The sequence below is a fragment of the Ambystoma mexicanum genome, chromosome 1p (genome assembly GCF_040938575.1).
Source record: "Ambystoma mexicanum isolate Mex_15411 chromosome 1p, UKY_AmexF1_1, whole genome shotgun sequence".
Taxonomy (NCBI): domain Eukaryota; kingdom Metazoa; phylum Chordata; class Amphibia; order Caudata; family Ambystomatidae; genus Ambystoma; species Ambystoma mexicanum.
The window spans coordinates 1,161,655,545-1,161,678,913 of record NC_090921.1 but is presented as its reverse complement, the minus strand read 5'-3'; the positions used below and the strand labels follow the sequence as shown (position 1 = coordinate 1,161,678,913).

At 43.2% G+C, this 23,369-nt stretch overlaps 1 protein-coding gene across 3 annotated transcripts in view; it reads right to left on the bottom strand.

Annotated features, from left to right (window-relative positions):
- HAUS5 (HAUS augmin like complex subunit 5) overlaps nucleotides 1–17,928 on the bottom strand; it is a 740,017-nt gene extending 722,089 nt beyond the window's left edge. The window contains exons 1-3 of one of the 3 annotated variants that reach the window (XM_069604849.1): nucleotides 17,739–17,928; nucleotides 5,461–5,561; nucleotides 2,774–2,836 (exon numbers count right to left, since the gene is read on the bottom strand). Coding sequence is in view for 2 of the 3 variants with exons in the window: in XM_069604847.1 (XP_069460948.1) it covers nucleotides 2,774–2,836; nucleotides 5,461–5,561; nucleotides 12,304–12,321 (182 nt within the window). In the remaining variant the exon portion in view is untranslated. Of the gene's footprint in view, nucleotides 1–2,773; nucleotides 2,837–5,460; nucleotides 5,562–12,303; nucleotides 12,417–17,738 lie in introns of those variants that run through there. The other 2 variants (XM_069604848.1, XM_069604847.1) reach the window with 2 other exon arrangements.
- Between the last annotated feature and the right edge of the window lie 5,441 nt (nucleotides 17,929–23,369).

Here is a 23,369-nt window from a genome sequence, read left to right as displayed (position 1 = left end):
AAGTGTTTGTGTAGGAAAAGAGGGGGGGGGCAGCAGTGTTTTGGAATATCCTACGTGGTAGTATGGGGAAAAGGTGTTTTAAGAATGGGGATACCGCATCTCACCTGTCGGTGTTCGACTCCTCAAGAACCCCCCATCCAGGTGATCCTCCCTCACTGGTCCACCCCCAGGAACTGGATCCAAAAGCGATGGCTGTGTTCTGGCCACCTGGATGACAGATCCTCTGGGATAAGACAGAGAGACACCTTCAGGTTTCTCACAAAGAGTAGTAGGGGTGTGGAGAGGGGAAGAGTAGTAGAGGTGGGGAGATAAGTGCTGGGGAGAAGAGGGAGTGGTGGGAATTAAGACCGGAAGATAGATCACTGTGAAAGGAATCCTGGAGGGATAGAGGGGAAAATCAGGGTGAGACGGGGTGGAGTAGGAGGGTGGCGAGTAGAAGAAAAAATAAATAAAAAAGGGAGAATGACAGATATGGAGAGAACACCAGCGAAGAGAAGGACCATAGAAGGTAAATACTGGGGTGTCTGGAAATTGTTGGGTAGGAACCCTAGATTGTTCCGCAAGGGAAGAGTTCCCTTTAGGCCATCATCTTAAGCAGGGGTCCGCAACCGGCTAGGATGGCTAGTACTCATGGGATTTGTAGTCCAGAACATCTGGACTACCAAAGGTCGCAGACCCCTGATCTAGAGCTAGCTAGAGATTGAAGATAATAGGGGTTACCGATTACTAGTACCAATGCAGGGTAGAGGGAAGTCTGGTTTAGTATGGGACTGCCATATGATAAGTTGGAAATAAAATGAATACACTTGAACCTCAATAGGAAGTTGGTGTGTCCTTGAATTTATGACAAAGTGCACAAATCTATATGTCTTCCCATTACCATATTGGGGAAAAGGTGTCCATTGGTGAATTACACAACAGTAGAAATTACAGCAGTTGAACAAACTCAAAGGTTCGGAAAGGATGATGCATCTCAGACTGCAGCTTTTATATGGTGATGCAAGTTTATGCTTTGAGTTTTTCATGCAAGGTAACAAAGCACTTTTTTAAAAAAAAGATTCACAATTAGGCACCATAGCAATGTTGAGAAAGACTCCTGAAGGAATGTTATCTTTGATGGTACATGCTTCATGTGTGGTTTACTGGTAAGAGTCAGTCTGCAGCACCAGTGATGTTTTATAGGGAATTTTGTAAATCTTGTTGAGCTCAGAATAATTGTGTTCTTAGTTTATAAACGGAGCTAACGAAAAAAAAAATACCATTTGGATTTTGCTTAAATGGAAAGGCAACTATCTGTTTTAGTTGGTTATATTTTCACTTGACATTGCGTGGTTTAATGTACTTACATTTCGTATTCTTTTAGAATATTTTGCCTTCAGCACAGTGCTACTCTAGACCTTGGACGCCTCTGCAGAGTATCAGCTACTGGTCACAGTACCTTTTTCCTCACATTAATGTAACAAACATCTGCAGCTGTAGAATCTGGTCTTGAATCCCTTCTATCAGAGCACATTTCTCTGCAATTTGGACCGTGAGTGGAAGGCAGGAGGAAGTGGATTCAGGGACCCGATCATGGACAGGTGCCTTATGTTTGACACTGCTGTCCTAAACAACGAATCCAAGACTAACGTTTAATTAAGCATTGCACATGCCCGCCAGACCAATAAGAAGCTGTGGGTCCAGTTTCAGTATCAATGGCAGCTTTCCACCACTGCAGCGAGTGGGGCTCCACAAGGAAAGACCAAGGAAGCTTTCTTTTCCTGGTCAACCCCCTATTGCAAGCTGCCTACATTCCGTATGCGCCAGGCCTAAACTGTACCACCAGTCTCATTAAAAAAAACACCAAAAAGGGATAATCTTTTTAACCTTTATTTTTTAAACTGCTACATAATTTAGGGGCTCCATGGTCTCGTGCCTATGCAAGTTAGTCCCCTACCTTTGCCATCGGGCTTCAGAAACGCTACATGGCAGCATAGATTACCTGATTATGCCCACATTTGCCAATTTTTACATCCCCCCGACATCCTACATGTTCTAGTGAGTAGTATTTATTACAAGTAACTCTGCATGAATCTTACCCTTTGTAGCAGATACTGCTTTATTACAATGCTTGTTATTTCCTGAATGCTTAACCACTCATTTAAAAATAAATGTTTTAAAAAGTATTACATTTGCAGGTGCTAAACGTTGAGGCAAGGTGCAAAATGTGCACTCGCCACTAGCTAATGATATTTGGCGAGCAATAAATGGGTTCCTGCATGTATTTACAGAATTGAGGGGGTGAGTGACTTTTTTTTTTATGGTTACTGGTAGCTTGCAACTTTAATTTTTGCACCCTGAGCAAGGGTACTTCAGAGAGCTAATTGTACACCTTGTAACCGTTCAGCTAATGTGCTGTGGGAACTCCGCCAAAGCAGGATAACAATTTTTTCCTCATCTATAACACTGGTCACTGACAACCTAGTTTCCACCAACTTCCTACAGCAAGTTCTTCATGCAACTTGCAAAGGCCTCCATTTGCATTGCAACCGTAATCCCCCATATGCCCGCAGTTTAGGAGTTTTAGACTTAACATGACGTACCAGAAAGCCTGGACTTATAAACTCTACAAGAGAATTTCAACTACGCCCCCTGCAAAACCTCCCAAAAACGTAAAAGCCACAGCTGAAACTAAGAGGAGTTTCAACAGATACAGTGTGAAAGTGTATGAAGTGGCCATTTATATCCCCCACCCCACCCTCCCGGCAAGAACAAACCGCACAAAGGGCCTCACCTGTAGCTGCGGACGTGCCGGATTACAAATGTCCAGATATCTGCACACTGACGGACACAAAGCCTGAGACAAAAAAGAAAAAAACAGATCAGCCCAATATAATGTTAAACTAAACGGTGACATCTTACTGACCCAAGGGTGCTCGAGTTGCTCCAATGACACAGGCGGAGACAAGATGCTTTTTTTTTTTTTTTTTAAATATAATTTTAGGTTTATTTCCAGAATGGAGCATGGGTACAAAGTGCAAAATCTCTCCACCATTTACCCTGATTTGTGCAGGAAACATCACCTTTTCAAACCAGGTCTTATTTTGTTGCAGACAGAGGCTTGGATCTCTACAAGTTCTGCCTTATTTTCAAACGTGTAAAAAGTAGGCATAAATCATAGGGATTCACTGTAATGATGACTGCCATGCTCGCCATACTCGTACATGGCAGGAGGCATTACTGCTTCTTTTCTAGTACGGACATAAAATTATTGCAGTCAAAAACTGGTCTGTAGCAATTTGCTTAGAGTTGGCCTAAAGTGCCCTTCAAATGTTGGCTATTGAAGGAGAAAAGTTGAGGGCGCACACCTAGGTTACATTTTTCTAAATTCAAATAAACTTCAGATTCAAAAGGAAATAATCTTATGGGTGCAGGGGAGGAAAGGAGGCCCTGGCACAGAGCCACCATAGCATATAAACACAGAGAAAAGAGGATCCAAACGGAACCCTCCCGTCCCCTGCACACCTTGGAATCCCATCACTGGATGGTTAAATAATTATTTATATTTTTTTATGTTTCATGTTGGTTGTGTAATACTAGGTGAATGTTTTATGTATGTAATTATATATGTCTCACGTAATTATTGCTTGTGTTTATACCTGGTTTTAGGTTTGTTTCAAAGAATCTACCCTTTTGGGGTTCCTTTTTGAAAACAACATTTGATGTGTATTATCAATAAAATATGTATTTTTTTGTATCTTTGAGATTTATGTGCTCTGAGGGGACAACATTAGGTTTTTTTTCTGTTTATATTGGTTCATATTAGTTTCTTTTCTCTTTGTAGATTCCAAAAGTTCTGATCCCAATGACCCTAGGTGGTAGAGAAGAGTAGGGTTTCGCAATAGACCCTCTTTAGGGGTCTCCCTCTTTTTGAGGAAAAAATACACCACTTTATGCTTGCTGTGTATACAGTACCTTCACATTATAATGTTTACAATAAGCTTCTAGTAATATAGTTTACCCTCCGAGTTCTCCCATAAACTCTCCCAACAGATCGGTATGACAAACATGCCTAGTCCAAGCAGATCATCTTGCAGAATCTAGTACCCCTAACATGGCTCTTTTGTACACAGTTAATTCAGGAACAACCCAAATCCAAAGCCAAAAAGGGACTGGCTTTATTTTGGCAATGTATTGAATGCCTGGGTAACCAAGTTAAGCAATGTTAAGTTGGGGAACTATTTGGTAGTGCAAGCAACATTTTCAGGAATGGATGCTCACCAGTGACAAGCAGTTTGACATTAGTAAAACCCCAACATATTTTCTCCATGCAATACTGTTTGTGCCTGGGCCATATAGATTTCCAGACTTGGAGCAACGATACGTCCCCCATAACACCTTGAGAAAGCCAGATTGGGCCCAGCCCTTCTGTTCAAGAGGACTATGCTTTTATCAACGTGAGGGCCCCATGTGTGCTTGCTGCTGAACCATACACCCAAATAATCCATCCACTATCTGGTCCCCATTATAACCAATAATGTTATTGATCATTTTGGTCCTGTTACAAGGCTAACTTTGGTTGTGCTACTATCGATAGTGGCTCTGTAAGAACACCAACAACTTGTTAAAGGTATCTGTTAATTTATTTTTAGTATCCGGCAAGGGTCAACCAGAACGTAACAAGCATTCCAATTGGCCCTCGCCCGGTCCATAACTCGCCGAGAATCCATCGAAGCTTTCGCTTCGTTCACGTCCCCGGCAAGGGGGGGGGGGCGGTGTTCCAGCCCCTCAGCCAATGAGGAGGGTAACTCCCGCTCCAAGCCTCCGCAGGGCTGGGGGCTGCCATCCTCCCCCGCTGGGGATTCAGGTGAGTGTTTTCGCCACCCCCGCCCCCACACCCCCAAAAATCCCTCCCAACCCTTCTTACCTTGTTTTTTCGAGAGCGGACGCCCTGGGAACTCTGTCCCCGGCGCATCCGCTAAGGACGGCCACCATGGAAAGGGAAAACAGACTGTTTCCCGGCGGCCATTCGCTCGGGCCTGTAACTATGGGCCCTGGGACATTACCCAACTCGGTAATGGCCCTGCAGCTCGGCATATTGCTTAATTAATTTGCAAGGCCAATACCTTAGCAAAGTTGCCCTCATGCTCATAATTTGCCCATTTTGCTTTTGAAATGATTTTATGTTTGTGCAAAGATAAGCTTGACAAAAGCGGCCTGCCTTCATATTCCATACTCCAATTACTTTAGTACGTTGTAGAGTGAATCTTAATCTTGGGCTTTGCAATCACAACATTTGTGATATTTCTGCTCATAAGAACTTAAATCTGAAAGTTTATATTGCTTGTGCAAAGTTAGCATTCCATTGAAATTGCTCTTTGATAGCATCGTACAAATATTGGGTTATGGAGTAAGATTCACATTTAAATCGGCAAGTGTGTTAACCAAAAGAATTATATGAAAAACGGGTTATTTACATACTTCTTAGAGGCAGCCGGAGACGGGATATACTGTGTTGGGACTTCCATGACCTCCTCAGCCCACTTCCTGAGCTCTTTTGGCAGGTTACTCTGATCCATCTTCTAAAAAGAAGCACATACAAAGAATAAAGACCAAACTAGTCCTGACAGATTCTCCAGGGAATGCTTGCAGCTACTGTTTCAAAATGTCTGAGATTTGTCCACTGCTTTGGAAAAGGGCTCCGAAAGTTAGATCTGACTCTCCCAACAACAGTGTGGTTGAGCTGTCTGGCTTCAAGCTTAGGGACAGGACGTGTGGTACACAGGTACAACTAGTCACACATAAGCACACAATAAAAAGGTAAGTCAACATAGTCCATATTTAAAAATATATACTTTTATGAAGTGATAATAATCGCTACAAGTAGGAAAGTATGCTAAAATATAGGCACAGTAAAGTAGCTAAAAGAGAAATACATTTAAAATAAGTGGCACACACTTTTACAATTGGGAAAAATAACGCCACTATTTTAGAGACTAAAATTGCTAACAGTTTACAAATGTTAACAAGACATTTAAATAAATAAATAAAAAAAATCACAGGAAGGAAATAAAAATCCAGTGTCCATTAAAATGTAAATCCATCATCTAACTATATAGGAATGTCCACTTGGGCCAAGTCACACATTCCACAACGCCACCTAGTAGCCCTTGCTGGAAGTTCACCTCCAGTTCTGAGCCACAACAGAAAGGCATTGTGGTTATGTAGATTAGCTCAAATACAAACCTTCCCCCCACCCCCCAAGGAAACTGTCTTTAAGAGGGCATTGCTACTTTATACATAGCTTAATCAACCCAAGTGTGTTGGTCTTGGGTTGATTAAGCTATGTATGAAGTAGCACTGCCCTCTTAGACAAAAAGACAATTTCCTGAAGAAAAATGATACTTTTCTCTGGACCGCATGTCTCTGCAGTTTGTAATGTGATTTTGAGCTGGTGCAGAGGAATGAATGGACAGTGGTGATAGGCATACCTCTAAGTGGTGCCACAGAGATCAACATATTAATATGCTGTACCAAGTTGTCGAATATACACGCACACACATACATATATGCATACACACTGAAAAAACATTAAAAGGGACGTTATGGTTACAAGTAAAACCGAAAAACCTCAGAAATTCACCAGTTATGGTAAGCTAAGCAATCATAACTCACGCCACCACTGTGCACTGCGAACACCGAGGACAAAGATGACAACGCAAATGTCATTTTTCCCCTTTCAACCCAATCCCAATTTCTAAAAACTTTACCACATAGCCGGTACCTGGTGGACATGCCCACTTTATCCACATTGGTCGTCCCTCCTGGTCATGGCCAGTAGCCAGATTGTCTGTCATGGCATAAGGTTATGACCCGGACAATCTGGCCATTGGCCATGGCCACAGGCTATACCAAAGGTACATCACTATTTTTTGTACATAACATTATGACACTTGTCAAAAAATAAAACACGGACACATTCGCAAAACCACGTTTTCGGGTCCTTTCCAATACTCCTTACACGCGTTTGCTGCAAATTCACCCATGTTTTATTTTTTTCCAAAGTGTCACAGTGTACGTACATAGTAACTTAGCCCCCACTTGACAGAATCCATTCAGACTTTGCACAAACATTCAAGGTTGGCTCTAATCGTTCTGAAAGCTTTTGTCCACATTCGTCAAACGACAACAAGTTATAAGCCATTTAAAGTTTTGAGACCCCCCCTTCACAAAATCCCACCAAACTTGTAAAAACATTTATATCTAGATCGAAACATCTTTTTGCAAGCTTTTGTGCAGATTCGTCAAATGGCACCACGTATACAAGTCTTTTTTGGGACCCCCCTCCAAGTTTTTTGCCTTTTGACAAAACAGCGCCACCCTTCCCGAACCATTCTGAATCAGGTCTAGAATGAAATTCCAATCCCATCCTCATCACCCCTCACCTCCCCAAAGATTGTTTAATAAATTTGACAGTGCAATGTTGTGTTTTTCAATATGTTTTTATAGCGATGTTCGTGGACACTGGCAGCTGTCCGCAAATTCAACATGGGGGGCACCTCCCGCTTTTCACTATCCAATCAGCGGGTGCATCGGATGTCCGCGGACCTCACACTGCCCTCCTGCCAATCGGGGGCCAGTCTGCGGACTGAACATGGAGGTAAGCCACGGACCGAACCCAGATATCACTGATTATTTTGGACGTTTAAAAAAAGGAAAAAAAATTTTAAAAAAATTTAAAACAACCAAACACTGCATGGATTTACACTAAATTTACAAGAGCACGCTTTTGGGACGAAGCCTCTATCCCTGCCGCAAATTTGGTGAACATCCGTCCAGTGGTTTGGCAGGTAGGAGTGAGCATTTTTTTGCCATTGCGTCTATGGGGGGGGGGGGAAACACACATTTTGGGATCCCCTATAAAACCCCGCCCCCCACCCCACTGCCCCCTGACGAAACCTCACGAAACTTGCAGGATCGATCTGACAGTGCCATATATTTTTATTGCAAAGTGTCATGAGGATTCGTTTAGGGGGCAAAGTTATAAGCCCCCCAAAAATTGCTCTTCCTATGGGTTGAGCAACTTAACCATAACTTCAGGACCGCTACCGCAGGCCCCGTTATATATATATATATATATATATATAAAAAGACACAGTACAACTTGTAAGTAAGGTCTCCGGGAAAGGCAATAAAGACGGTTTGCAAATGTTTTTCCCATAGACTTGACTTAGGACAAAGCCTGGAGGGAGATCCAAAGTGCTGCAGAAGAGGAAACTTTCGGCATGGAGAAGCTAGCGTGAACCTGACAAAATGAGATCCAGTTTGGAAAACGGAGGGACAGGTGAAATAAGATTGCAGAATTGGGGCAGAAGCCTGTTGTAGTGAGAGGATGGGTCATGGTGGGCTTGGAACACAACAAGACCAGTTATAAATTAGAATCTAGAAGAGCCTAAGACATGGCCCAGGCATTTGGAAGCAGTCAAAGAAACCCAGGCGATGCAGGTGCAGACGTCAGTTTGGATGTTTGGTTTTGGTTGTGGAGCAAATTAAAGTTGCAGAGTCTGCATGCGGTGCACCTAGAGATGGTTGTGCAAAGAAACACCACTGGCAAAGTTAGTTGACCCCTTCAATGCAACCCAAAAAAAGTTAAACAAGATTGTGGTATAGCCAAATATGACCAAAACACACACACAAGTATTGGACTGTTCTGGGTCTCACAACTAGAGACTCCCCTTTTCGTATTGTCACACAAAAAAGTCTCAGGTAATTTAATTATACACAATTTCTGCTTTCTCACATTACCACATGTGGAAACCTAGTCTATCTTGCCCTTCAACCACACTAAACTCAACCCTTGTTTATTTCTATAACTAGGTTGCGCTGGTTGCTCTGCTTATCTAGGGTGAGGGGATAGTAAAAGAGAGCTTGCCCCATCCCTAGTCTTTTTTCACACAATTATTGTAATTGTTTAAACTTTGTTAAAAGGCACATCACAAACAATAGGGCATGTGCTGTCTGCTTCACAAATGAAAAGTACTCTATTTGTATTCATCTTTGTTTGGCAGGTATTAAAAATAACCTAAAATTGCTATCAGTCTCCATTTTGATATTTCTAGAACCACAGAAGCGAAAGCAAAATATAAGAAAAATTCCGAGCTGATTTAATATTTCAAAAACCCCACACACCAAGAGCTTTCCAAAACTTTATACTCCTATCATGATGTGTTTCGAAAAATCAATGTTCATCCTCCCTCCGACTCTAGGAAGGATCTGCCAACGATGGGTGGGTGATGTGCATGAGCGTTGAGGGACCCAGCAGTGGATAGTTGTGGGTGGGTGTGGCACAGGCCTGGTCCCAGAAGACTTTCATGGCTCTCCCTTCAAGGAATGAGGTAACCCAGTTGGTGGCTTGAGGGGACAAATGTGCAGACTTGGTGAGATGTTTGCACAGGATATTGTGATCCACAAGATCAGGTTTGCCTTCATCCTTTATTTCAGTAAATTGTTTTTTTTAAATCCAATAGGGCAGATTTGGTTCTGTGACCCGGCCGAAACCTTGATTTTCTCTTCCAGCACTCCCTCGGATCGAATGATATCGTAGGGATTTGGGTATAGGCAGCTTTATCAAGGATTTTTAACAGAAAAGGTACCGTGGTAATGGGGCGGTGGTTGTTAGGGGAGGATGGGTCTATGGATTTTGTTTTTTTTAAAGCAGGCGAACACAGGCTTCTTTAAGACAGGGTGGGACAGTGCCAGATGCATTAAAGAATGCTGCCAGAAAAGGTGCCAGGGTGTCTGCGCATTCTTTGATGATTTTGGCTGGACAAATGTCCCCTTGCAGTTAGATGGTTTCAGGTGCTTTAGTAAGGCTACCCCTTCAGATTCAGAGACATCCCTGATGGAAAATAGATTATTGTCCAAGTGGAGTGTGTTTTTTCATGGGAGAGATGGGAGTGCCTGATACGGCATGGGCTTCATGGTGGGCTTGATTTTTTGTCTGGAGGGGGTCAATTTTATTAAGCATGGCTGACTGGATACTTGAGCACCAGGCTTCATTTTTAACAATGTCCTGGGAACTCGTGGTGGGCGTGGTTAGTTCTCTGAAAATGGCGAACATGTCTTTAAATTCGGATGTGGCCGAGTTGGCTTTGGCGATAATGGCTTTTTTGGATTGATTGGAACATTTTTTTAATTCTTCCTCTAAGGAGTCTAGTGGGTGCTTTACGTTTGAGGGTGCGTAGTTCTTGGAGCTCTGGGGTGAACCTGGAATTTGCGTGCTTTAACACTTTGGCTCTTTTTAGTTCCAATGGTGCTATTGTGTCGATTGCTGTTTTCAGGGAGCCATTGTATAATTCTGCTAAGACTGCTGGGTCCCTAGAGAAGGGAGGCCTGAAGCAGGGACCTTCTAGAAAAGGCAGTAGGTTGGCTTTTGTAAGTTTGCGGGCACTCCTGGCTAATGATGGTGCAGCAGGAGTGTTGGGTACGGTAGGCAGAGGGGTGGGGATGCTGTGGTGGGTCCATGGACAAGGGGTGTTGGAGACAATGGCTGAAGAGCAGTTGAGGTCAGCGACCCAATCCAGGGTGCGACCTTTGGAATGTGTGGAGTCAGTAACGCGTTGCACGAATCCCATATCTTGGAAGTTTTTTGGGTGACTGCTTTGGCTTCCTTGTCCTTAGGGTCATTAAGACCCAGGTTGAGGTCCCCTAATAAAGATAGTTTTTGTGGGTTCTCGGCTAGGAGATGGAGAAGACTTTCTTGAAAGTCTGTAGATGGGCCAGGAGGTCGGTAAACTGTTGATGTTGATCGTGGAGTTAGGGGAGAGGGAGAGTTTAAGAGCTAGGGAATCTGCATTCCCTGCCAACACAGAGTTTACTTGTCTGAGAGATAAAGACTCCTTGACAACGATTGCTAATCCACCCCCTTTCAGATTTATTATATATCCTGGTGACAGCACTAGGGTGACGAGGGTCCTGCGGCTTTCTTAGGGCCATGATTCGGTAATGGCTAGGAGGTTTAGGTCAAGGTTGTCGATGAGGTCATGAATTTTGGTGGCATGGGCCGGAAGCGAGCAGGCATTAATGAGGGCACATTGCAGTGTGCAGAGTGACGGGCTGGGTTGAAAAGTGGTTGCCCCTGGTGGGTTAAGCTTTGCTTGTGTGGTCGATGGCGCAAGATGGGCGACACTTAAGTCCGGCGGGTTTCTTCTCCAGTAGCACTGTGGGTCCAGCAGGGGATGTTTGTTTGGTGGACGCAGGGAGAAGGCGCAAGGTGGTAGCATCTGGTTTAGAAAGAGAAGTTGGGCGATGTGGGACACAGAGACGTGAGGACCGCATGCTTAGCATGCGGTTCCCGAGTACAATTGGCCTAGGACAAACCTGGAGTCAAGTTGGTGTGGTCCGGGCTCTATGCATGGCAATCTACGGGCCGGAGGTCAGGGGCGCTGGCTGTGGCATAACTCCAATGCCCATCAGGTGGTTTGGGGAGGCTGGTGATAGCACGTGGGAAAGGCGAGAGAGAGGCACCTTTTACACTCTGAATTTTAGTGGCCATGTTGCAGTGGGAGGAGAGGTTGGCGGGTGACTGTGGGAAGGGCGGGCGCAAGTCACAGTAACTGGTGAGTAGATCAAGGGGCGGGCAGCAGTAAATGAAAGACAATGCTAAAAACAAGCAAATAGGGTTAACGTAGGGTGCTGAGAACATGGTTAGTGCCAATTAAGGTTACATAAGGCTAGATGAGCATGCTGCGCTATTTGCTAAACAAAAACTATGCAGAGCAATAAATTTATGGAACATAGATTGTAAGCATCACATTAGAGCACGTTAGTATTTCCGCCGTGACATAACAGCAAAGAGTAGCGCGGGCTGTGGTTCAAGTTCCACAAACATGGATTGAGGAAGGTGTGACAATTCGGGGCAGCTGAGTGGATCCAGAGACTGGGCGGAACGTAAAGAGGAACAGGGGAGTAACAAGCCAATATTATGAGACGGCAACAGTACTTCTTAAAGTAAAAGATCAGAGCGGCACATGCGATGACGGCAATGAGGTGCTGGCAGTTGTGCAGCTAGCTCCTGAAGCTGAGGCGGTGCTGCAGAAGAACAAATGGGCACCCACAGAGTGCGTACAAAACAGGCAGAGGCAGTACAATACAGGCAGTACTAGGGTTTGGAAAACAGGGTGGTATAAGGGGCGGGGATCGTAGAACACCGGCCACAGGACCAAAAACTAGTTCAAGGCGTGTCTCAACACAGTGTAAGTAATGAGAGCAGGATAACAGAGTTTGAGAGTACCCCCTCATGGAACAATGTCTTGAACAGATTACCGTGTATGGGATTTCCATAAAAGCACTCGGGCGCTGGTAGGTCGGAGTAGCACCAGAAGAGATTCAAACAGGGGCATTAGTTTGTGTGCCTTTGTTTGTGGGCCGGCTTTCGCCTACCGGCATTGCGTGATTGGCTGATAAATATAAAGTCAGCCAATCCGCATTGAGAATTCGGTTAGGGGGTGGCAGGGGGTTCCGAAATTAGGCGGCAGCCATCTTAAGTAGGGTTAACTCTCATGGTTATCAGAAGTACTTCGATCAAAACAGGAGGTGCAGTAAATAAAAACGTTGATATTGCACTTCGGCGCTGAACTTCAAATGGATTTCGTATATTAAGGGAAGGAACTACGCGTTCCGATAGCGGCGAAACTTTCAACGCAGTTCTTCACACTGGGCACATCAGAAAGCCCACAGGCTTACCTTCTATCCAGGCAGGTATGCTGGCTTTGCTGAGGGTGCTGCTCCTGCTCAAGGGAAGGCTTGTTGAAAGGCCAGTTGAAAGCCCTTTTCTCAATCGCAGTACATTGCTTACATTATTTGCAAATGTATCTCTAGTTTCTATCAGCAGTAAAGATATACTTTGTATTGAATTACCCAAACGGGACAGTGTTCCGAATTGGGTATTGATTGAGTTTGCCTCATCAGCAGTTGTAACACTGTTAAGCACTCGTACTGCCACTCTACACTCAATGGGGTATAGGCCAATTGTCGGCAGTAGACGAGAAGGAGGATTCTCTCTGATGGATTAGCTGGAACACGCTTGGTTTTCGCTCATTCCTGGAACACCCATATGGCATTGCTATTATAAAAGCTAGTGTTTTTTTTAATTTTTATTACAAGAGACATAGTCTACCAATGTTTTTGAAATTGACGGCTATAACATTCTTTATAACTTGGCCATTAGGGGCCCTAAGGGTCGTCCTCGAGGGGGCCTTGAAATAGGAATACATACTAAATTTGTGCTGCGCCCCTTCACTGCTGATATTGCTTCACCATATATTTTATCTGCTGTCTTGTGCGACCATGCTCCTACTTTATTTCAATTACCCATAATAAATATTTATAACCCTCCAGATAATATGGCCCTTGTTCAAAACATACGTGACACTGATATTTTAAATCATTGGTATGATCACTGCTCTAAGGGTCATATAGTATTAGCTGGCGAATTAAATGCTCCCATGATTTTGGTGTATTGAATGACAATTATCCACTGACCTTTGGCGGTGTGAGCTGGGCTAAACTCATCTTAGGCGTGTCACGGTATTAGTTTTATGACGGTACGATAACCTTCTTGCCAAATGACGGTATATCATGGTTATCGTGGTATAGCAGGTGGAGTTAACCAATCTTAACAAATATTTTCTAAAAGGTCATAAATTGTCAGATTTTTCATCACAAACAAAACCACGCACCCAGGGTCAGAATTGGGCTTTTCAACATACTTTCCACTTAAATGCCACCCTTTGCTTCCACCAAACACAAACACACGTGTGGAGAGGAGGGGGGGGGCTCTCTTTACGTTAAAAGTAAACCCTTTCCCTTCTTGGCACTGTATTCATTCTTCCTATTGCTAACATATTGATTTTGTGTCAGGCACGTGTGGTTTATGGAATGGCATTAAAAACTGCTCCAACTGAAACTACTTGGCAGACGGCACATCCAACAGTGCAAGACCAAGACTGCGCAGCACTTGTTTACTGCAGCCTTTCCAAATCAGATTGAAAAGCACATTTAACGGTATAAACGGTATAAACAATGTGACGGTTATTATTGTTCAATTGAGTGGTTCACGGTATCTTTAATGGTATACCGTTACATCCCTAATCATGATGCACGACCAGTCTTTTCAACACCAAAGGTAGAGATAGAGAAGTCCCACTTAATACATTAGTGGCTTTAGTCCCACGTGTCTTGACTATATTTTTTCAAATACAAACCTTTTTTAACAATGTGGGTCTCCCCTTGTGGTGTTTAACACTCTCAGTAATCATGCAGCGTTATCCTGGTCTAGTAGACTAATGCATCCTCGACAAATTAAATATGTGCACAATCAAGTTGCCCCAAATATGCAGAATTATATGGAGTGAGAGGAATAACACTATTTGTGGCTATATTCAAATCAACCAGGTAATGTAATTATTGGTTTTCTTTGGCTGGAACTGACTGGAAAATTCTCTTTAAGCTTTTGAAAAAACTTGATGAGAGGAAATTCCGGTCAATGGATAGAAATTTTACTCATGGTCAATCTAGATTGGAAATAAATCCGATCTCTGAATTTGTATGGATCACTGCTATTCGAAAGCTTTATTTTTATTCAACTTATATTAGAGAGCATGTCTCTTCTTCTCTTACCACATTGTATCCTGATGGATTTGAGAGACTGCATAATGGTGCTTATACATACATTGAAGGGATCCTGTGATCCTGACACTGATACTCTGTCCATTGTGGCTATTAAGAACAGCCCTTCTTTTTGGGCTACATAGTATTAGAATAACCTTTTCGACAAATTATCTACTGGAATAATTCCTGATAGCTGGAGCATCTATTCTTACCCCATTTTCGAAAAGTGCAATCGTGTTAACCCGCTTGACTACTGACTGCTCGCCATGTCTGACATTAGTCAAAAGTTCTTTGCGAGTATATAAAAAAACTCACCATATGTGCATCCGCAAAGAATGTATTATCCCCTCATCGGACGGATTTTCGAAAAACCCATTCTACATTACTCAATATGTCTGCTCTTCAATATATAATTTCTGCAAGTCGTGCCAAAGAGAAACTTCCACTCTAAATATGTTTTGTGGACATCACCAAGGCTTTCGATACTATCTCAAGACCTTTACTCTGGGCCAAATTGGCAAACTGGGGTAGAGAGCCATTTCTATTATATTTTCTTTTGTCTATTACACACAAATACCACAGTTATGGTCCACATCAACCAGCTGGGGGCTTACACGGACGATGAAGCTACCAATATAGGCCTCAAACAGGGGTGTGTTTTGGCCCCTTTTGTTGTACAACCTTTATTTCGCTGATATGGCTAGCACTATCGAAACAGCACGTAGCTTTCCCCCTCGTATTGGTACAAATGTAGTGTCTTGGCTGGTCATGCGTACAATGCCATATGGTTGGATCCAACCCCTATTGGTTTACAGCGTTCTTTAGACACACTTTATTTATATGCTGGCAAAAACCATTTGTCAGTTAATAGTTCGAAGACGAAAGTTATGATCATTGGTCTGCACAGAGAGCACATTAAACATATTTGGTATGGTAAGGGAATTCAGAATGAAATAAATATATTTACTTACGTGTTACATTTAGAACTGCCCCTACTCAATCATTCTATGGAGATTGTCTTAACAAAAACCTGGGAAAAATAGTTGCTATTCAGATGCTTTTTTTTTTTCTCCAACATTGGATCAATTTCTCCTGTTATGTTCACTTTGTGGACAGCTGTACACGCAACAAGGTCTGGGCCATCTATACATGATAGTGTAAATTCCTGTAAGAACTGAGTATTTTTCTTTTTTAAGTGTATTTTTTTTTCTCTTTTTCTATCCACTATTAGATAGGCGGCCCACCAGCGCGGTCTAGGGAAAACACTCCAGAGAGGTAGCGACAGTAAGAACCTTCTCTGTCTCGCTTTTGCAAACTACCACTCTGACCCCGTCTTCCTGGTAGGCCCAGACCTCCGGTTGTCGTTATCTGTAAACTACACTAGTAGCCCAGTACATCATTCTATAGTAAAACAGGCGCATGTTGTCCTCTTTCTGTTACTTCCCCCTAAGACATGTAGCGCCATCTACAAACATTATATATGCTTGTTGGCGCTCAGACGCTAGGGTTTGAAATCAAGGAAAAACCACAGGCGGAGAACCGGGCAACCAATGTACGGTACTGTCTGACTTTGAGAAGATTTCGTTTAGAAAAAAAAGAAACCAAGACGATAATTTAGGTTTCTCTTGTCGCCCTTTAATAGTTTGTATGATGAGTGAGAGTTTGATTGCGCTCCGTGTGGCTGAAGTTGCTGAGAGGATTTCTGGTTAAAGGAAAGGACTGGTTATTCTATAGGTATAAAATGTCAGTGTGGGTGATGATAGGGTTTTCTTTTTTTTGTTGTCTCGATTGGGTTTTAGTGTTGTGTTACCATCTTGTGCATCATGATGAGTTTGTGGTGAATATGTTTTTGATGAAGATTGCGTTAGGTTATATGTGTTTTACATAATTGTTTCTTTAGGACTGATTTGATGTATTGTTGTGTTTGTTATTCAGTTCAGGGGTGTATCTTAAACCCAGTATTCATTGTTTGAATTAATTGCATTGTGAAACTTATAAGGTGTTAGAAATACATTTTAAAAAAGGCAATGAGGTGATAACATGTCTGATTATCCTGTAGGAAGTGACGGCCGGAAGGGCTCCAGGAAACGCAGCTTGTAATGAGAGCGCTGAAAAGCGCACATTTTAGGCCCCAGAACAAAAATAGAGAAATGAATATATTGCCGTGTTACAAGACTGCTAACATGAGGTCAGTTGCTGGGGCCCCCTGACGCTCGAGGCATCTTTAATTTGAAACAGTTGAAAGGCCCCGACTACGTCACCGATCGCAGATGTGGGATCTATCGAACCGAACGAATGCATTCATTCCAGGCATGAGAATGTACTGTATTTAAATGGGTGCTAAAGGTACATTTAACATGCAGTCAAAAAAACGACAACAAAAAGAAGAAAATAATACTATATTCAAATATAAAGGAAGTCGATACTCAATATCTTAGTGCAGGCTCCCATCCTGCACTGCTTATGAAAGAAAACTAAGAATGGTAGGCGTTCATTAAATACACTCATTTTAATGTCAAAACTTCAATGCAAGTTTTGCAAAAATCCAAATGCATTCCTTTTGCTGTATTTGCCGTCGTTCAAAACGAATACTACTACTCTTGAATCTGGTGGATTACAAATACAGGGTGATATTGACATCTACTGGCTAAGAGCAGTATCCTCACCCATAGTTTCATAGACAAGCAAGAATAGGAAGTAGAGAGCGCCCCGTTTCCAGAGCATTTTAGGGACCCTGGCAGGGCCAACGAGCCTTGAGTGCCACCTAAACACTTGGTGGTACGTAATAGAATATTGCAGTTGCACGTTTTGTTAATAGTGAGGTACAGATGACGACGTACGGCATGAAGTGCGCGCGTAGCGTCCCGCCAAAATATTTCAAACGTCACCAACACTAGTTCCTACAAGACGCACAAATGACAGCCAGAGCCATTAATGCCGGACACCTATAGCACGTTCGCTTGCACAGCATGGGAGCCAACTTGTTATGAAAGTAGAAGGCACACACGAATACTTTACGATCGTCACAATGACGTAGTCAATTATAGAAACATTCTACTAGCAAACCGCTCTTTTGTTGCACAACTAACCTCTTAACTGTGTCTCTGTTATGTGTTTCAAAGTTCCATCTTCTAAAGTGAATTGTAGTCCAGTTCCCATCAGAGAACGTAACCATAAAAGCCACCACGCCTCCTCCTGTTCACGTGACTTTGGGCACGTTGCACTCTTTGCCGGTGTTGTATGCTATCCTGCATCCCATGGTAGCTTGTGGGATTCAGTGTTCGGAATCTTCGGAGCCACGCTCACTTGGAGGCCCCGCCCACCCACAGATGGCTACAGCCATACAAACAGCGGAAAGAAGAAAAATGAGAAAATACAGTGGCATAGCCCGCCCTCCAACAGCTCTGTTCCTGGGACTGGCCAGAGATGTGTTTGTAGCTCTGCCCCTGCCCATTCCTATCATCTGTGGGGATGCAGAATATCAACAAGGGCAAGCACAACGACAACGAAATGTTAGCAGCTAGCAGTTCAAAGGATCAGAAACATAGGACGCATTTTGTTCCTTCAGTGTCAAAGCCCCTCTGATAATAAACCCAACGACACGTTTATTTTTCTTTTGTCATCGGCAGCCGAGGCTTGCTTATTCATAATGGTGAATTTCCAACTGAAAGTCACCTTCCAAATCTGTTACAGTTGAAGTGAGCAACACAATAAAGCACCCTTTTAAAATGTGTTCACACCCATCAATAGCTTGATATCCTAAAACGTAAAGTGTGCTTTCATGTCCTTAGTTGAATGTTCTTAAAACCATACTTAACAACACTGGGGGTTTGTGACAAATCTCCAAACCAAAGTGAGTTTTTTAGCCTCTTTTATTGTGTGTCTTAAAGCGCTGAAAATAAAGAGAGTTCATAGATATTTTGCCTTTTGCTTCTTATAGTTTTCCATTCAGGATGTGGAAAATAAAGGTACACTGATATTATTGTGGCCCAACATGCTGCTGCTATAAGTATTTAGATGTTGCCATGATGCTTTACTATGCAATTTGTGGATTTTGCAAGTAAACTCCATAGGACAGTATTATTGTAGGTCTTGACACCCAAAACTTAAATATTTGTTCCAAGTAAAGTGTGGAAGAAGATGGCCGTGCCCAAATTGCAGAGTGGGTTAAAATCCCTGCTTCGCTGTTTAGCGTAAGTGTGTGATCCTGGGCAAATAATGTAATCTCACAAATATATGAACAAAATATATGATTTAACAATACCTGTATTGAGGCTACCTGTCTGTTGGGCAAAAAGAATTATGAGTAACTTGGATATTCCCTACAGCACAAGTAACTTTATGTTTTTTTAAATCTTTCTTTAGATATGATTGAAATATTGAATATGCCCCTTAAGAAGAGATGTTTTTCTCGAAACGCATTGGGGCAATTTTGAAAAATAAAACTACATATGAAGAATTAAAAGAATTATGTCTTGATGTTCATCATTGAGAATCACAAATTGGTTATTTATTTAAATCAATATTATTGAAAAAAAAGTTTTTGTCTTAACACGTCGCACTTAAGGTGTGAATAAAAGTTAATATAAATTGTTTGGCTCACTAGTCTGAGCTTCTGAAAGTGTGCAGGGGATGGGAGTTCCTCCATTAGGAACTTATTCTGTTGGTATTTATCTCACAACCCATATGCCAGGGTTGACTGTTATCTCCCCTGCACCTTAAATTCATCAAAAGCACTTTTGCTTTAAACCTAATCTGAATTTAAGGAATTACCTAAAAGAGGAGTGCATGGTGAACACAACTGTAGATTTGATTTGACAGGCAGACAGTCTCACCATTCAGTCTGTGCACCAGAGATTCAAGTATAGGGGAGTAACTGTGGTAGAACCAGCATTACATTTTCTCCCCTGTTGCTCCCAGCCACTGAAGTTGTTTGGGCTGTCCAGAGTACTGCCCCGCACTCTGCTATGTCTTGTTAAGCTATGATATTGAGCCTCTAAGAGTTGGACGAGACATTGGGAGCAAAGGTGCAATGAATAGCCCTTCAAAACGACCAGTGCGCAGGAACTAGAACATTACGTCCGCATGTAATACCTTTTACTTAAACTTTGCAAGCTAGTCTTGGAGGAAAGATGGGGGCACCAATCAAGCTTTGTAAAAAACAATCAAACGTCCACATCCAGGTCAATGGAACAGTTGTATTTAGCTCAGTTTATACATGTGTATTTATAAACCAGTTATTAACTTATCGTTTTATGTTAACAGGACTGTACGGCTGTATAGCCCTGGTGTGTAGCTGCGTAGCTGCTAGGTTCTTCCTAGCCATGTTTGCTGTATACTTTGCTAGTAAGCAACAAGGACAGCACATTTGCCGAGAATCGGGGACAGCAGCAGGGCCTTTCAACTCTTTCAAATGAAAGTGGCCTCGAGCCTCAGGGGACCCCCAGCAACAGCCCCCATATTGCCCCTTAGCAGTTTAATAACACAACAATATATTCCTTTATATATTGCTCACTTTCTGGGTCTTACAGTGTGAGCTTTGCAGTGCTCACCTTACAAGCTGCTACTGGAGCCCCATTGAGGAAAACAGAAATATTATCATCTACTTTCAAAACTGTTTCCTCCACGACACCTACTATTTTATGAAGAAGGATCATTCACAACTATTCAGCGGTCATTCAGTGTTTCAGCTCCCTGCTGGCTCGTGATAATTGGCGGCTAATAACCTTACCTTTATCTCCATTATAATGTATGCCCTCCACCCCCACAGGAGCCTCATACACCTTTCTGCTCTAAGCAAGGGGAGCCCCCAACCATCATTTTGAAATGGTCCCCCACACATCTTCACCTGGGCCTGCAGAGAATATTGCATTATGTTTAGAGAGGACATTTAATCAGACCTATGTGCCAGTACATCGAAACAATTTTGCCCTTGCAAATCATGGGCCATACTGCACGTCACAGCGTTGAATGCTATGCACATGTACCAGAGGTGCAGCATTCGTACACTTACAAGAACAGTACAAACAATTTTGATAGTGGAGGTGCAAGATATCATGGCCTGAACGCACCTATGATGATTTGCATCCCCTGTCTCCCGGGGGTTAACTCACAATGACACAAGTGGTCATCCTGTTTTATGTTTAATTTGGTCCCAACCAATGTATAGGCACCATCTAACCCCTCCCTGGAAATCCCCATACCTTTTGATTGTGGGGGTGATATCATGGCCTGAACGGTGCTATGGTAATTCATATCCCCTACCTACCTGGGGTTAACGCACACTAACACAAGTGGTCATCCTGTTTTATGTTTAATCTGGTCCGAGCCAATGTAGAATCACCATGTAGCCCCTCCTGGGAACACCCCCATACCTGTTGTATTTGTATTTAGTTTATTTGTAAAGCACAGCCAGGCCCGAGGGCAACCGGGCGCATATTCTTGCATACACAGTTACAGTACATTACATTACATTACAGTAAAGGTCAGTATCAAGAGGTTCAAGCTCCCCCAGTTTAGATGCGAGGGAGCAGAATTTGCGTAGCAGAGTCATGAATACAGTAGTGTACAGACAAAGGCAATGTGGATAAGCAGGTAGCTGTACAAGGTATATAGACATAATCAATGACGTAAGCAGGTAAGTAGGCGACATGTACACAAGGAAGCAAGGCGACGCTAAGGTAGGCCAGGCCTTGTAAGAAGTGCTTTATGAGTTCTGCGTGAGCAGCCAGGTTTTGGTTTTATTCTTGAAGGTTTGAAAGGATAGTTCAGTTCTAATGGGAACAGGCAGGGAGTTCCAGAGCTTTGAGGCTAGAACATGGAAACTCACACCTCTGGCTTTTTGGAGTTTAAATCTGGTCAGGATGAGGCTGTGAATTTGTGGAGTTCTAGTGGGTCGTGTGGCGGTATGGAGTGTGAGACGAGTGGAGATTGACTGTTGATTATGGAGGTGCAAGATATCATGGCCTGAACGGACCTATGGTAATTTGCATCCCCTGCCTCCCTGGGGTTAACTCACACTAACACAAGTGGTCATCCTGTTTTATGTTTAATCTGGTCCCAACCAATGTAGAGTCACCATCTAACCCTCCCTGGACACCCCATACATTTTGATTGTGGGGGTGCAATATATCATGGCCTGAACGCAACTATGGTAATTCGCATCCCCCACCTCTCTGGGGTTAACTCACACTAACACAAGTGCTCATCCTGTTTTATGTTTAATCTGGTCCGAGCCAATGTAGAAGCACCATGTAGCCCCTCCTGGGAACAACCCCATACCTATTGATTATGGCGGTGCAAGATATCCTGGCCTGAACGGACCTATGGTAATTTGCATCCCCTGCCTCCCTGGGGTTAACTCACACTAACACAAGTGGTCATCCTGTTTAATGTTTAGTCTGGTCCCAAATGATGTAAGGGCACCATCCCTCCCTGGATATTTCCATACCTTTTGATTGTGGGGGGTGCAATATATCATGGTCTGAACACACCTACGATAATTCGCATCCCCCGTCTCCCTGGGGTTAACTCACAACAACACACGTGGTCATCCTGTGTTATGTTTAATATGGTCCCAACCAATGTAGAGGTTCAATCTAGCCCCTCCCGGGAACACCCCCATACCTGTTGATTGTGGGGGTGCAAGATATCCTGGCCTGAACGGACCTATGGTAATTCGCACCCCCTGATTCTCTTGCAGTAATTCACAGTAACACAAGTGGTCGCCCTGTTTTTGTATTTAATCTGGTCCCAACCAATGTAGAGTCACCATCTAACCCCTCCCTGGTCACCCCATAACCTTTGATTGTGGGGGGTGCAATATATCATGGCCTGAACGCCACTATGGTATTTCACATCCCCTGCCTCCCTGGAGTTAACTCACACTACACAAGTGGTCATCCTGTTTTATGTTTAATCTGCTCCCAACCAATGTGGAGAGTCCCCATCTAACCCCTCCCTGGTCACCCCATAACCTTTGATTGTGGGGGGTGAAATATATCATGGCCTGAACGCAACTATGGTAATTTGCATCCCCTGCCTCCCTGGGGTTAACTCACACTAACACAAGTGGTTATCCTGTTTAATGTTTACTCTGGTCCCAAATGATGTAAGGGCACCCTCTAGCCCCTCCTAGGCTACCTCCATACCTTTTTGATTGTGGGGGTGCAATATATCATGGTTTGAACACACCTATGGTAATTCACATATCCTGTTTTTCGTGAGGTAATTCACAGTAACAAGTGGTTATCCTATTTTAGATTTACTCTGGTTCCCCTTAAGCGATGTATATGCATCCTCTAGCCCCTTCCTAGATGCCCCAAAACCTTTTGATCAGTGAGGATGACTTGCGTACACTCTGTGTGGGAGTGGTAACCAATGACTCCAGAGGGAGCTGTGATTCTGAGTGTATGTGAGATGGAGTGGTAGTGTTGTGGTGTGCAGGATGTAGAAGAGGAGTAGATGAAGAGTGTAGATGTCGAAGGAGTAGAGAGTGTTGAAGTGGAAATGAGAAGTGAGTGGTAGAGTGAGGGAGTAGTGAGTGGTATAGAGGGCAAAGGATATGCAGGAGTTGTAGATGGGCATATAAAGTGCTGGAGACTGTCATAGGTGAAGAAGGGGAGTATGAGAGATAAAAGAGCCAGAAGTGTGAGAAAATTGAATGGACAGAGGAGGAAAGAGGTGGAAGGAGATAGGGAAAAGGGAGAGAGTCATAGGAG